Below are 11,291 nucleotides of genomic sequence, written 5' to 3' on the forward strand. Positions count from 1 at the left end.
CTGTTTTTCTAAAAACAATTCCAGATGACTACAACTGAATCTTTTTCTACAGGTTTAATAATATTATATACAGTATATTATACAGTAAAATGTTTATTGTACTAGTACTACTACGTTTAAGAATGATTTGTCATGTCAACCTTTATAGTCATGGCTTCATTTTGGTTTCAGTAGCAGTATTTGATTTAATATAGACCTACTCTGGTAAGTCTCTGATGAAGGACAGACAAATTTAACAATTAAATTGAGTTATCTTTATTGATTCAGCTCAGCACACATTTATACAGGGGTTATTATTTGACAGACAAATCTAGTAAGGTGACATTATATTTATATAAAACTTATTATTATAGGCTACAGTAAAATAAAAAAGCATAATGTTCAATTTCTATCAATGTATGAACAAACAAAAACAAGACAATATTTCAGGGCTGGTAAATAACTAAATGTAACAGTTATCTATAACAGAATATATATTTTTAATTTCCCTTATACTGTAGGTAGGCTAATTTTTTTCAGTGTTTGAACTGAAACGTCTGGTCTGAACACCGACACTTTAACAACATATTCTTCACCAGTGTCCCACTAAATGCTTACTATGATATACTTTTGTTGTGGAGGCTGACTTTCTGGGAGCACAACATGAGTGTCTTCCTGATGCCCACCCGGAGACTCTGGTCCCTGAATCCATAGATGAGCGGGCTGAGAAAGCGTGGGATGAGGATGAACGTGTAGTAATTGAAAAAAGCCATATCACTAGCCTTCCACCCATGTGTCACCACCAGAGTCTCAGTTATAGGGTGACTGAAGGCCAGCACGCAGAGCACAAGCTGAAATCCATGCAACAACACTGTGTACATTGCTTTGTTTACTGACGCCTTATCCTGCCTTAACTTTCTTGTCTCCAATAAGATGCGTACATAAGTAAACAGAATAATGACTGCTACCAATGCAAAATAAAGTATACTTACAACTGCTTTGAATAGAATTTGAACAGGACTGCTATTCACCCTTATCATTTAGCATAAAACTGGGGTAGAGAAAGGGTCAAAATGTGGGTCTGGCTTGCCTATTGCGAAGTCAATGAGTGCTATTAGGCAACTGATGAGCCACAAAGCCAAAATTATAACCCAAATTCAGTCAGAACGCCATGCTAATGGACGCTGCAGTGGACTATGGCAATATATCTTTCCAGTGACATTGTTGCAAGAATCAAAGGGGTATTTTGGAAAGTTACAGTTGAAACAAACAGAAAAGGGACACAATAGACAAGGGGGAACCGAATTCGAGACATACCAAGAATAAACAGCAGAACAGCGCATATGACATTAAGAGCATCGCTGATCAGCATGAAAATAAAAAGGATGTAACGAGACGCGTCTAGGAACTGACGATGGGTGGCAAAGGTGAGCAGTATGACGAAGATACAACAAAGAAACATACACACTAGAGGAATCACAATACACACCTTTATAATGACAGGCAGCATCTGGTGAGCTGTGCTGTTGGGCGGAAGTCCACTAATATTGGACATAATACATAACAGTCAAGCCACATGAAATATTTCAATTGTAATTACTAGCTAAATACACAGTAAAGCTTTGCATGAAATACATCAAGCAACCACAACAAATAAGAAAATACAATACGCCCAGTCAGGCGTATTGTATTTTTCAGTCAAATCTCAATTGTGTTTTCTCTCCATGATTGTTACAGTAGGATTCATCTTCTCTGAGGGCACATTCACAGTTGCAATTACAGACAATCAAACTTTAGAATAAGCTGGGACTTAACCTGGGACAAAACCTGGGCTAGACCAGGACTATAACAGAGCCATACCAAGTCTACATCAGGACAAAACTGGGATCAAACCAGGACCAAACCAAGACATCAGTACGTGTCACTTTAGTCTGCCATAAGGGTCCATTTATCTGAATGCTTGCACAGCCTAAAGCCTCCAGAGCATAATCAGTTTGCAGTCACAGCCCTCCAGTAACAGGTTTCAGTGGAAATTATTAAGGATGAGTTCAAAATTCAATTCATAAAGAAAAAATAAAGTAAATACACGGACAAAAAAGTAGTATTCAGTTCAAAGTGCACATTGTAAACAACTGGAGGAGTGATGATGGATTTCACCGACTCAACAAAAAACCCAACAACATCTGAACATCCTTAATAGAAGATTAACAAATGCTACTTGATTATTACCCCACATAACTGCCTTATTACCCCACATCTGATATTTGTCAGTGAAGAAAGCAAAGTTACCACTTACTTACTTATTATTATTATAGCCTGCATAATAATTATATAGTATACTGTATAATGAAACATCACAAGAATGTGATACTCATTGTTATATCTTGTCAATTCAGCCAATAAAAGGTTTACATTCAGGTTTAACAATGTCGGTGTAATCACTCATTTGTCCAGGAGTGTTCCATTGTGGAAATAGAGTCAGTTGTAGTCACTACAACTGAATCTTTTTCTACAGGTTTAATAATATTTACTAGGCAAGGCAAGGCAAGGCAAGGCAAGTTTATTTGTAGAGCACATTTCATACACAAGGCAATTCAAAGTGCTTCACAGCAGGAAAAATGCATTCAAATCACAAAGAAATGACAGAAACAGAAATACAATAAAATTAACTAAATTAAAAATTATCAATCCAACTGATTTTCTAAACTAATAAAATCACAAACAAAAGAGAAGAGTGCAAAGAAAAAATCCTTTCAGTCATATACGCAGCTAAACAAAACTGTTTTTAGCTTAGATTTGAACATTGTCAGAGTAGAAGCCTGTCTCACATCTTCAGGAAGACTGTTCCAGATTTTAGCTGCATAAAACTGAAACGCAGATTCCCCATGTTTTGTCCTGACTCTGGGCACCAGCAAGAGGCCGGTCCCTGAGGTCCTCAGAGTCCGAGATGGTTCATATGGCACTAACATATCCAAGATGTACTTTGGTGCTAGGCCATGGAGAGACTTGTACACAAGCAGAGCTGCTTTAAAGTCTATTCTCTGAGCCACAGGAGCCAGTGCAGAGACCTGAGAACAGGACTAATGTGATCATACTTCCTGGTTCTAGTCAGGACCCGAGCAGCAGCGTTCTGGATGTACTGCAGCTGTTTTACAACTCGTTTGGAGAGACCAGTGAGCAGGCCGTTACAGTAGTCTAATCTACTGGAGACAAACGCATGGATAAGTCTCTCTAAATCTGGTTTTGACACTATATTTTTTATTTTGGCAATGTTTTTTAGATGGTAAAAAGCTGCTGATGTTATTGATTTGACGTGGCTATTAAAGTTCAAGTCTGAGTCCATTATTACCCCCAGATTTCTAATTTGGTTTGTAGGTTTTAGAGCGAGACTCTGGAGGTGACCGCTAACACTTTCTCTTTGTTTCTGTGGGCCAAAAACGATTATTTCAGTCTTGTCTGAGTTCAGCTGGAGAAAGTTGTTTTGCATCCACAAACTGATCTGTTGGATACAGTGACAGAGTGAATCTACTGGTCCATAGTCACCTGCCGATAGTGAAACATAGATCTGAGTGTCGTCTGCATAATTGTGATAGGACACATTTTCACTGCGTATCAACTGACCTAACGGCAGCATGTAGAGGTTGAACAGAAGGGGACCCAGGACTGACCCTTGGGGCACTCCACAGGTCAGGGTCATGTGGTCTGAGACACAGCTACCAATTTCAACAAAGTACTTCCTGTCTTCCAGATAGGACCTTAACCAGTTTAGGGCAGTGCCAGTGATGCCCACCCAGTCCTCTAGTCTCTGTAAGAGGATCCCATGATCGACAGTGTCAAAAGCAGCACTCAGATCTAACAGAATTAAGACTGAGGCTTTGCCCGTGTCAGTGTTCAGGCGGATGTCATTTGTCACCTTGACAAGAGCAGTCTCAGTGCTGTGATGAGGTCTAAAACCTGACTGAAAAACATCAAATGAGTTGTTTATTAATAGGAAATCTGTGAGCTGTTGGTAAACAACCTTTTCAAGGACTTTGCCCAAAAATGGCAGATTAGAGATGGGCCGGTAATGACTCAGTACTGCGGCATCAAGACTGCTCTTCTTTAGGAGAGGCTTTATGACCGCAGTTTTCAAAGACATTGGGAATGTTCCAGATTGAAGCGACATGTTAACTATGTGAGTGAATGGTGCTAACAAACTGTTCAGCACAGACTTTAGAAATCTGGTGGGTAACACATCAAGGCAGCATGTAGATGAACTCAGACTGGTGATGATCTCATGGACAGTTTTGTCAGTTACTGGTGCAAAGTGAGTTAGCTCTAAGTGTCTTGGTGGTTTTAGGGTAATTTTTTGCATTGTGGGATTTATAGCATTTTTAATGCCCTGAACTTTGTCATTAAAGAATAATGCAAACTCATTACACTTGGATGTGGAAATGAGTTCTAACGGCAGCTGAGCTGGAGGGTTTGTTAATCTGTTTACTGTGGCAAACAGGACACGCGAGTTGTTACTGCAGCTTCCAATTATTTCAGAAAAATATCTTTCCCTAGTTCTACATAAGATTAGGTTGTACATGTTCAGCTTTTCTTTGTAAATCTCTTTTTGAACCTGGAGCTTTGACTTGCGCCATTTCCGTTCGGCCCTGCGGCACTCCCTTTTCTGTGCCCTGACCGAATCATCACTTCTCCACGGCGCCTTCTGCTTATTTTTAACCATTTTAGCCTTTATAGGGGCGATGGTGTCCAGAACATTCAAAACACTAGATGTAACAGAGTTCAACAAATCATTTACATTAGAACATGAGACATTTTCAAAGTTTATCATTTCCATAAACAGTGCACCTGTGCCATCACTTATATGTCTCCTCTGAACAACTGCAGGACCAACCGGAGGTTGGGGAGAAACAGACAGGTCAAAGAAGACACAGAAATGATCAGACAGAGCAACATCGATCACATTAACATTTGAAATATTTACCCCCTTTGTAATTATGAGATCTAGAGTGTGTCCTTTGCTGTGGGTGGGGCCTCTCACATGCTGAGTAAGACTGAAGGTTTCAAGGACAGCATCAAGCTCTTTAGCGTTTCTGTCACAAATATTATCAACATGCACATTGAAATCACCTGTAATGACCAAACCATCAAAGTCTGTGCATATGACTGAAAGCATCTCAGTAAAATCATCAATAAAACTTTGGCAGTGCTGGGGAGGCTTGTATAAAACAATGAAGAGAATGGATGGAGACCGTTTTAGCTCCATTTTAAAGGATACATACTCAAATGATGAAAACACCCCAAAAGACAACCTGCGGGTAATTATTTCATCTCTAAAGACAGCACAGACTCCACCCCCTTTTTTGTTTTCTCGTGTTTCAGATTCAAATTTAAAGTTGGGTGGAGCAGATTCTATCAGAACTACATTTCCTGTGTTTTTGTCAAGCCATGTTTCAGTTAAAAACATAAAATCAAGATTATAAGAAGAAATAAAATTATTAATTAAGAGAGATTTGTTACATAAGGATCTGACATTTAGCACAGCAAGTTTCAGACTAGTTTCAGTGGGACTGGGCTTTATCTTTTCACAGGGAATATGAATCACATTTCTCAGATTGGGCCTGACTCGCATTTTGTTTTTCCATCTGTGTGATGATGTGACTACAGAAATAGCACTAGGGGGGGCTCTTTTTACATAGGGCCCCGGGTTGGTTTGATTTTTAATGTGACAATAAGTCCCGGCAACGCTGAGACCCAGTGCATCCTAGCTATGGGAGATACCAGGTGAAAGGCGAGGTTGGATGGGTGGTGGGGCTTTTGTAGCCAAGGAGAGTTTGGGACCAGGTGAGAGGCGAGGGGGGATGGGTGGTGGGTTTGTTGGTGTAGTCGGCATAGCCCTTGCTATATTGGGCGTGAGTGGAGCCATCTTAATGCCTGATTTGATCAGACTTTCAAAATGGCTGGGAAGGCCCATGGGTGAGAGTGGAGATGAGAAGGAGAATGATGAATCTTTAGTGGGAGTAGATGTTGCAGGGGGAACCCAGGGCTGGTGTGAAGGCAGGGGCGATGACAGGGATGTTGTTGGGCTTGTCACAGATGGGTCCAAGGCCTTTGAAGATTGTTCCTTTGCTGCAGGCGGTGGAGGTGAATGTGGAGCAGCTGGAGCTGAATCCTTTGCTGGTGGTGGTGGAGCAGCTGCTGATGAATCCTTTGGTGGAGGCTGAGGTTGTGGTGCTTTTGATGTTGAAACATTGGCTCGGTCTCTGGCTGATGGAGCAGGAATTCTTCTCTCATTCCTCTCTTCTCTAACTATCTGCTCAGGACCCTGTCCAGGCCCAGTCCAATGCCTCAGAGCGTGGAGCAGGTTCTCTGTCAGCACCCTCACTCCACCTCTGCATAGGTGGGGGCCATTTCTCTTAAACAGGTCCTCTCGTTTCCAGAATAGATAGAAGTTCTCAATATAGTACATAGTACTAGTACAGTAAAATGTTTATTGTACTAGTACTACTACGTTTAAGAATGATTTGTCATGTCAACCTTTATAGTCATGACTACAATTTTGTTTCAGTAGCAGTATTTTATTTAATATAGACCTACTCTGGTAAGTCTCTGATGAAGGACAGCCAAAATGAACAATTAATTCAAATTGAGTCATCTTTATTGATTCAGCTCAGCACACATTTATACACGGGTTATTATTTGACAGACGATTCTATTAAGGTGACATTATTATATTTATATAAAACTTATTATTATAGGCTACAGTAAAATAACAAGCATACGTAATGTTCAATTTCTATATATCAATGTATGAACAGAATAAGACAATATTTCAGGACTGGTAAATAACAAAATGTAACAGTTATCTTTAACAGAATATATATTTTTAATTTCCCTTATACTGTAGGTAGAATATTTTTTTCAGTGTTTGAACTGAAACGTCTGGTCTGAACACCGACACTTTAACAACATATTCTTCACCAGTGTCCCACTAAATGCTTACTATGATATACTTTTGTTGTGGAGGCTGACTTTCTGGGAGCACAACATGAGTGTCTTCCTGATGCCCACCCGGAGACTCTGGTCCCTGAATCCATAGATGAGCGGGCTGAGAAAGCGTGGGATGAGGATGAACGTGTAGTAATTGAAAAAAGCCATATCACTAGCCTTCCACCCATGTGTCACCACCAGAGTCTCAGTTATAGGGTGACTGAAGGCCAGCACGCAGAGCACAAGCTGAAATCCATGCAACAACACTGTGTACATTGCTTTGTTTACTGACGCCTTATCCTGCCTTAACTTTCTTGTCTCCAATAAGATGCGTACATAAGTAAACAGAATAATGACTGCTACCACAGCAATATAAAGTATACTTACAACTGCTTTGAATAGAATTTGAACAGGACTGGTATTCACCTCAATTGTTTTGCATAAAACTGGGGTAGAGAAAGGGTCCAAATGTGGGTCTGGCATGCCTATTGTGAGGTCAATGAGTGAAAATAGGCAACTGATGAGCCACAAAGCCAAAATGATAACCCAAATTCGGTCAGAACGCCATGCTAATGGACGCTGCAGTGGATAGACTATGGCAATGTATCTTTCCAGTGACATAGCTGCAAGAATCAAAGGGGTATTTTGGAAAGTAACAGTTGAAACAAACAGTAAAGGGACACAATAGACAAGGGGGAACTCAATTTGAGACATAACAAGAGCAAACAGCAGAACAGAGAATATGAAATGAATAGCATCACTGATCAGCATGTAAATAAAAAGGATGTAACGAGATGCGTCTAGGAACTGACGATGGGTGGCAAAGGTGAGCAGCATGACGAAGATACAACAAAGAAACATACACACTAGAGGAATCACAATACACACCTTTATAATGACAGGCAGCATCTGGTGAGCTGTGCTGTTGGGCGGAAGTCCACTAATATTGGACATATTACATAACAGTCGAGTCACAAGAAATATTTCAAAGGTAATTACTAGCTAAATACACAGTAAAGCTTTGCATGAAATACATCAAGCAACCACAACAAATAAGAAAATACAATACGCCCAGTCAGGCGTATTGTATTTTTCAGTCAAATCTCAATTGTGTTTTCTCTCCTTGATTGTTACAGTAGGATTCATCTTCTCTGAGGGCACATTCACAGTTGCAATTACAGACAATCAAACTTTAGAATAAGCTGGGACTTAACCTGGGACAAAACCTGGGCTAGACCAGGACTACACTAGGACTATAACAGAGCCATACCAATCAGGACAAAACTGGGATCAAACCAGGACCAAACCAAGACATCAGTACGTGTCACTTTAGTCTGCCATAAGGGTCCATTTATCTGAATGCTTGCACAGCCTAAATCCTCCAGAGCATAATCAGTTTGCAGTCACAGCCCTCCAGTAACAGGTTTCAGTGGGAATTAGTAGGGGGGAGTTTAAAATTCAATTCATAAAGAAAAAAATATATACATACACAGACAAAAAAGTAGTATTCAGTTCAAAGTGCACATTGTAAACAACTGCAGGAGCGATGATGGATTTCACTGACTCAACAAAAAACCCAACAACATCTGAACATAATCCTTAATAGAAGATTAATGAATGCTACTTGATTATTACCGCACATAACTGCCACACACCGGGTTGAGTGTGTGTGTTTTGAGTTCAAGTATCTGCAGCCGGAACAGTGGAAAGTGAGGTATTGATTTGCTGAGTGGGCAGACTGCAGTTGTGGGGTCATTGGTCCATTTTCCCTCAACTAATGTCAGAAAACAACCAATAGATGTCGCTAAAATGAGCATGAATGACAGATGTGTTTACAGAGAGAGAGTTGTTATTCTCATGTTGCAGTTCAACTCTTTTAATGACACTCACTGGTATTATGAAATAAATCAACTTGAGTTAAGATGAGTGCCAACAGTTTGAACAACAATTCATTATTTCTGCTGTAGGTTTATGGAGTGGGTGTCAAATGTAGGCGATCGAGTGGAGCAGAATCTACACTAAATAATGCTTGTTTAAGTGTGAATGTGAATAACAATATTACAATGCATCTGCCATGAATGTGTAAGGTCCTCTACATTTTAAATAACTTGTATAACCATTATTTACTGTCCAGTGAAGTTGCTATCGTCAAGGGCCTTTGAGTATTGCATAATTAAACTATCAGACCCATGTCCCCTGTCAAGCCATTTACAGACTGTAGCAGATTATTAACATGGAGCTGTGCAGTCGTGTTGTGCAAACATTTGACAAACAGGTCGTCTGTGGTCTCTTTGCGCAGGTTCTACGTCAGAGCTGTGTTCCAGAAGATTGGACCAAATCTCCTCCCTAGGACAAGCCCCATGAAAGTCTCTATCTCTGAAACCTTTGATGCACCTCAGCAATTTGTTCAGAATGCAAGATTTATGGTCATGATATGAAAATAATACCATATACAGTACATAATGTTATTATTTAACTACATATACCCAGCACAAATTAAGAGTGGCAAGGGCTAGTTGTAAATCTTGAGTGCACCATGTGAGGATAAGGTTGACAAACACTGTTCTGCATGATGCAACTTACTTCTTACTGTAATTCATTTATTAACCAATGCAAAGTTACAATGGAAAGCGACAAAAGCTTGGTGTTTCTCTGCACGTAGTGTGTATGTGATTGTGTGCACTGATAATGCCTTGTACGCACATTTGGAGTCAGAGTCAACAGATCAATATGTTTTACGCAATACCAGGCCTATAAAATACCTGCACAGGGCCCCCTGGATATCAGTAGACTGCAAGCCTCAGAAGCAGCTTCAGACTAAACGAGTCTAACTTTATTATTCTTCAGAGACAGACGTGTAATATTCTGCACAATGCAAGCCGTTCGTTGTTCAGTGTGTGCTGGCCGTATCGCAGGCTCTCTGCAAAGACAGAGCAGCAAGAGATTTACAAGGTGAGCTTTGCAGACTTTACCTCAATATTTTTTTTAAAGAATTAGGCATTTGTAATATTGTTTTAACACTGCATTTTTTCACAGCTCCGACAGTGGTGTGTTCAGCATACTGAACCCAACCTTTCAGAAGCCGCAGGAAACCCCAAAGAACTCACACATGAGCAAAGCCTCTTTAAGTGTTGGCCTGGGACTTCATGCTCTCTCTTTCTCACAGGTAGGTTACAAAGGCCCTGCAATATTCAGTCATTTTAAAGATCTTTGTAAAATAACCACAGTTTTCATTTCTATCTCTTTGCAGCAAATTGAAAATCTCTCTCATGACTCTCTGATTCGAAGAGCTGCATCAGTGATGACAGACAGCTCCAGTACATTGCTGTCCCAGGCCACATTGGCCCTCATAGCCTCTCTTACAGACTATTCCAAGGTATTATCATTTTATAAGTTAATATCTCTGTATGTATGATATTATGTGCATGATACACACACATATTCACCTGGTTCGATTGGTACTAAGTATACTTGTTTGTGTTCAGGCTGTCCACACTCGCATTGCTGTCCAAAGACAGTACTTGGCATCTTTGGGAAAGCTGAGCCCAGCTGAGGACGATTCACTTTGGCAGCTGATCAACAAACAACGTGAAGGAGTAAGTCTATACACAAAAACCTGAACGTACTAAATCATTGTTCAAATTAAGCATTAACAAGTTTTGTTTTAATGTAGGCTGCTGACAGATTAAGTCAATGCAAACACTACGAGTCAGTTTGGATCAATGCCATGAATATCTCAAAAATGGCAGCCGAGGCCGCATATGTTTCAGGTATGGTGGAAGGACCTTTTAAACTGTATTGAATTACAGCGACTGTCATTATGAGACGTAATGTTCTGCTTATCCTTTACTAACAGTTTAATTTCTTGTTGTTTGCAGGAGCGGAGCAGGCATCTATCACTATGAGGACCAACATCCAGCTGGCCCAGGCCCAGGCTGACGAGTCAAAGAAAGTGTCCGCCGAGGCAGACAAAAAACTGGCCGAGACCAAAGCAGACGAGATCCAGAGGATGGCCGAGTATCACGCATTTCTCCAGAACAGTGAACACGAGGTGCATGAAGCGTATCTACGAGAAGACTAAGTGTATCCAGACAATCCAGTTTGAATGTAGCTTTTTATGTGTATATTTTAGTTTTGTGAAGAAACCATAAACATAACAAAATGTTTATATTCTACTGTCATATATTGTTGGCAATAAAAACAATTATTTATTTAACTAATAGATGTGAGGAGCCTGTGCTGATTTATGTCATGTGTTTGTGTATGCACCATTTATTTATTACTATTAAAATATTGTTAAAGTTACTAACCCAGTGATTGTTTTTTTCCTC

At 40.1% G+C, this 11,291-nt stretch overlaps 2 protein-coding genes and 1 pseudogene across 2 annotated transcripts; 1 reads left to right on the plus strand and 2 right to left on the minus strand.

Moving 5' to 3' along the window:
* Positions 1-592: 592 nt before the first annotated feature.
* LOC140371415 (odorant receptor 131-2-like) lies at positions 593-1,534 on the minus strand (annotated as a pseudogene).
* A 5,434-nt stretch (positions 1,535-6,968) lies between these two features.
* LOC140380608 (odorant receptor 131-2-like) lies at positions 6,969-7,982 on the minus strand. Its single transcript, XM_072464465.1, has one exon. It carries the CDS (start codon positions 7,912-7,914, stop codon positions 6,973-6,975), a length of 942 nt encoding a protein of 313 aa, XP_072320566.1. The 5' UTR covers positions 7,915-7,982; the 3' UTR covers positions 6,969-6,972.
* A 1,663-nt stretch (positions 7,983-9,645) lies between these two features.
* diabloa (diablo, IAP-binding mitochondrial protein a) lies at positions 9,646-11,105 on the plus strand. The gene is made up of 6 exons (XM_072464477.1): positions 9,646-9,912; positions 9,997-10,126; positions 10,211-10,336; positions 10,446-10,556; positions 10,634-10,730; positions 10,839-11,105. The coding sequence occupies exons 1-6, from the start codon at positions 9,833-9,835 to the stop codon at positions 11,039-11,041; spliced, it is 747 nt and encodes a 248-aa protein (XP_072320578.1). The 5' UTR covers positions 9,646-9,832; the 3' UTR covers positions 11,042-11,105.
* The last annotated feature ends 186 nt before the right edge of the window (positions 11,106-11,291 follow it).

The sequence above is a fragment of the Eucyclogobius newberryi genome, unplaced genomic scaffold (assembly GCF_026437365.1).
Source record: "Eucyclogobius newberryi isolate DKJ021-1_F unplaced genomic scaffold, fEucNew1.0.hap1 SCAF_10, whole genome shotgun sequence".
Lineage (NCBI taxonomy): Eukaryota > Metazoa > Chordata > Actinopteri > Gobiiformes > Gobiidae > Eucyclogobius > Eucyclogobius newberryi.

Bases quoted from the DNA above. Each gene is read 5' to 3' on its own strand.
- LOC140380608 (XM_072464465.1), bottom strand. From the start codon at position 7,914: ATGTCCAATATTAGTGGACTTCCGCCCAACAGCACAGCTCACCAGATG.
- diabloa (XM_072464477.1), top strand. From the start codon at position 9,833: ATGCAAGCCGTTCGTTGTTCAGTGTGTGCTGGCCGTATCGCAGGCTCT. The intron at 10,337-10,445 runs GTATTATCATTT...GTTTGTGTTCAG, and splicing joins CTCTTACAGACTATTCCAAG to GCTGTCCACACTCGCATTGC. The intron at 10,731-10,838 runs GTATGGTGGAAG...TGTTGTTTGCAG, and splicing joins CGAGGCCGCATATGTTTCAG to GAGCGGAGCAGGCATCTATC.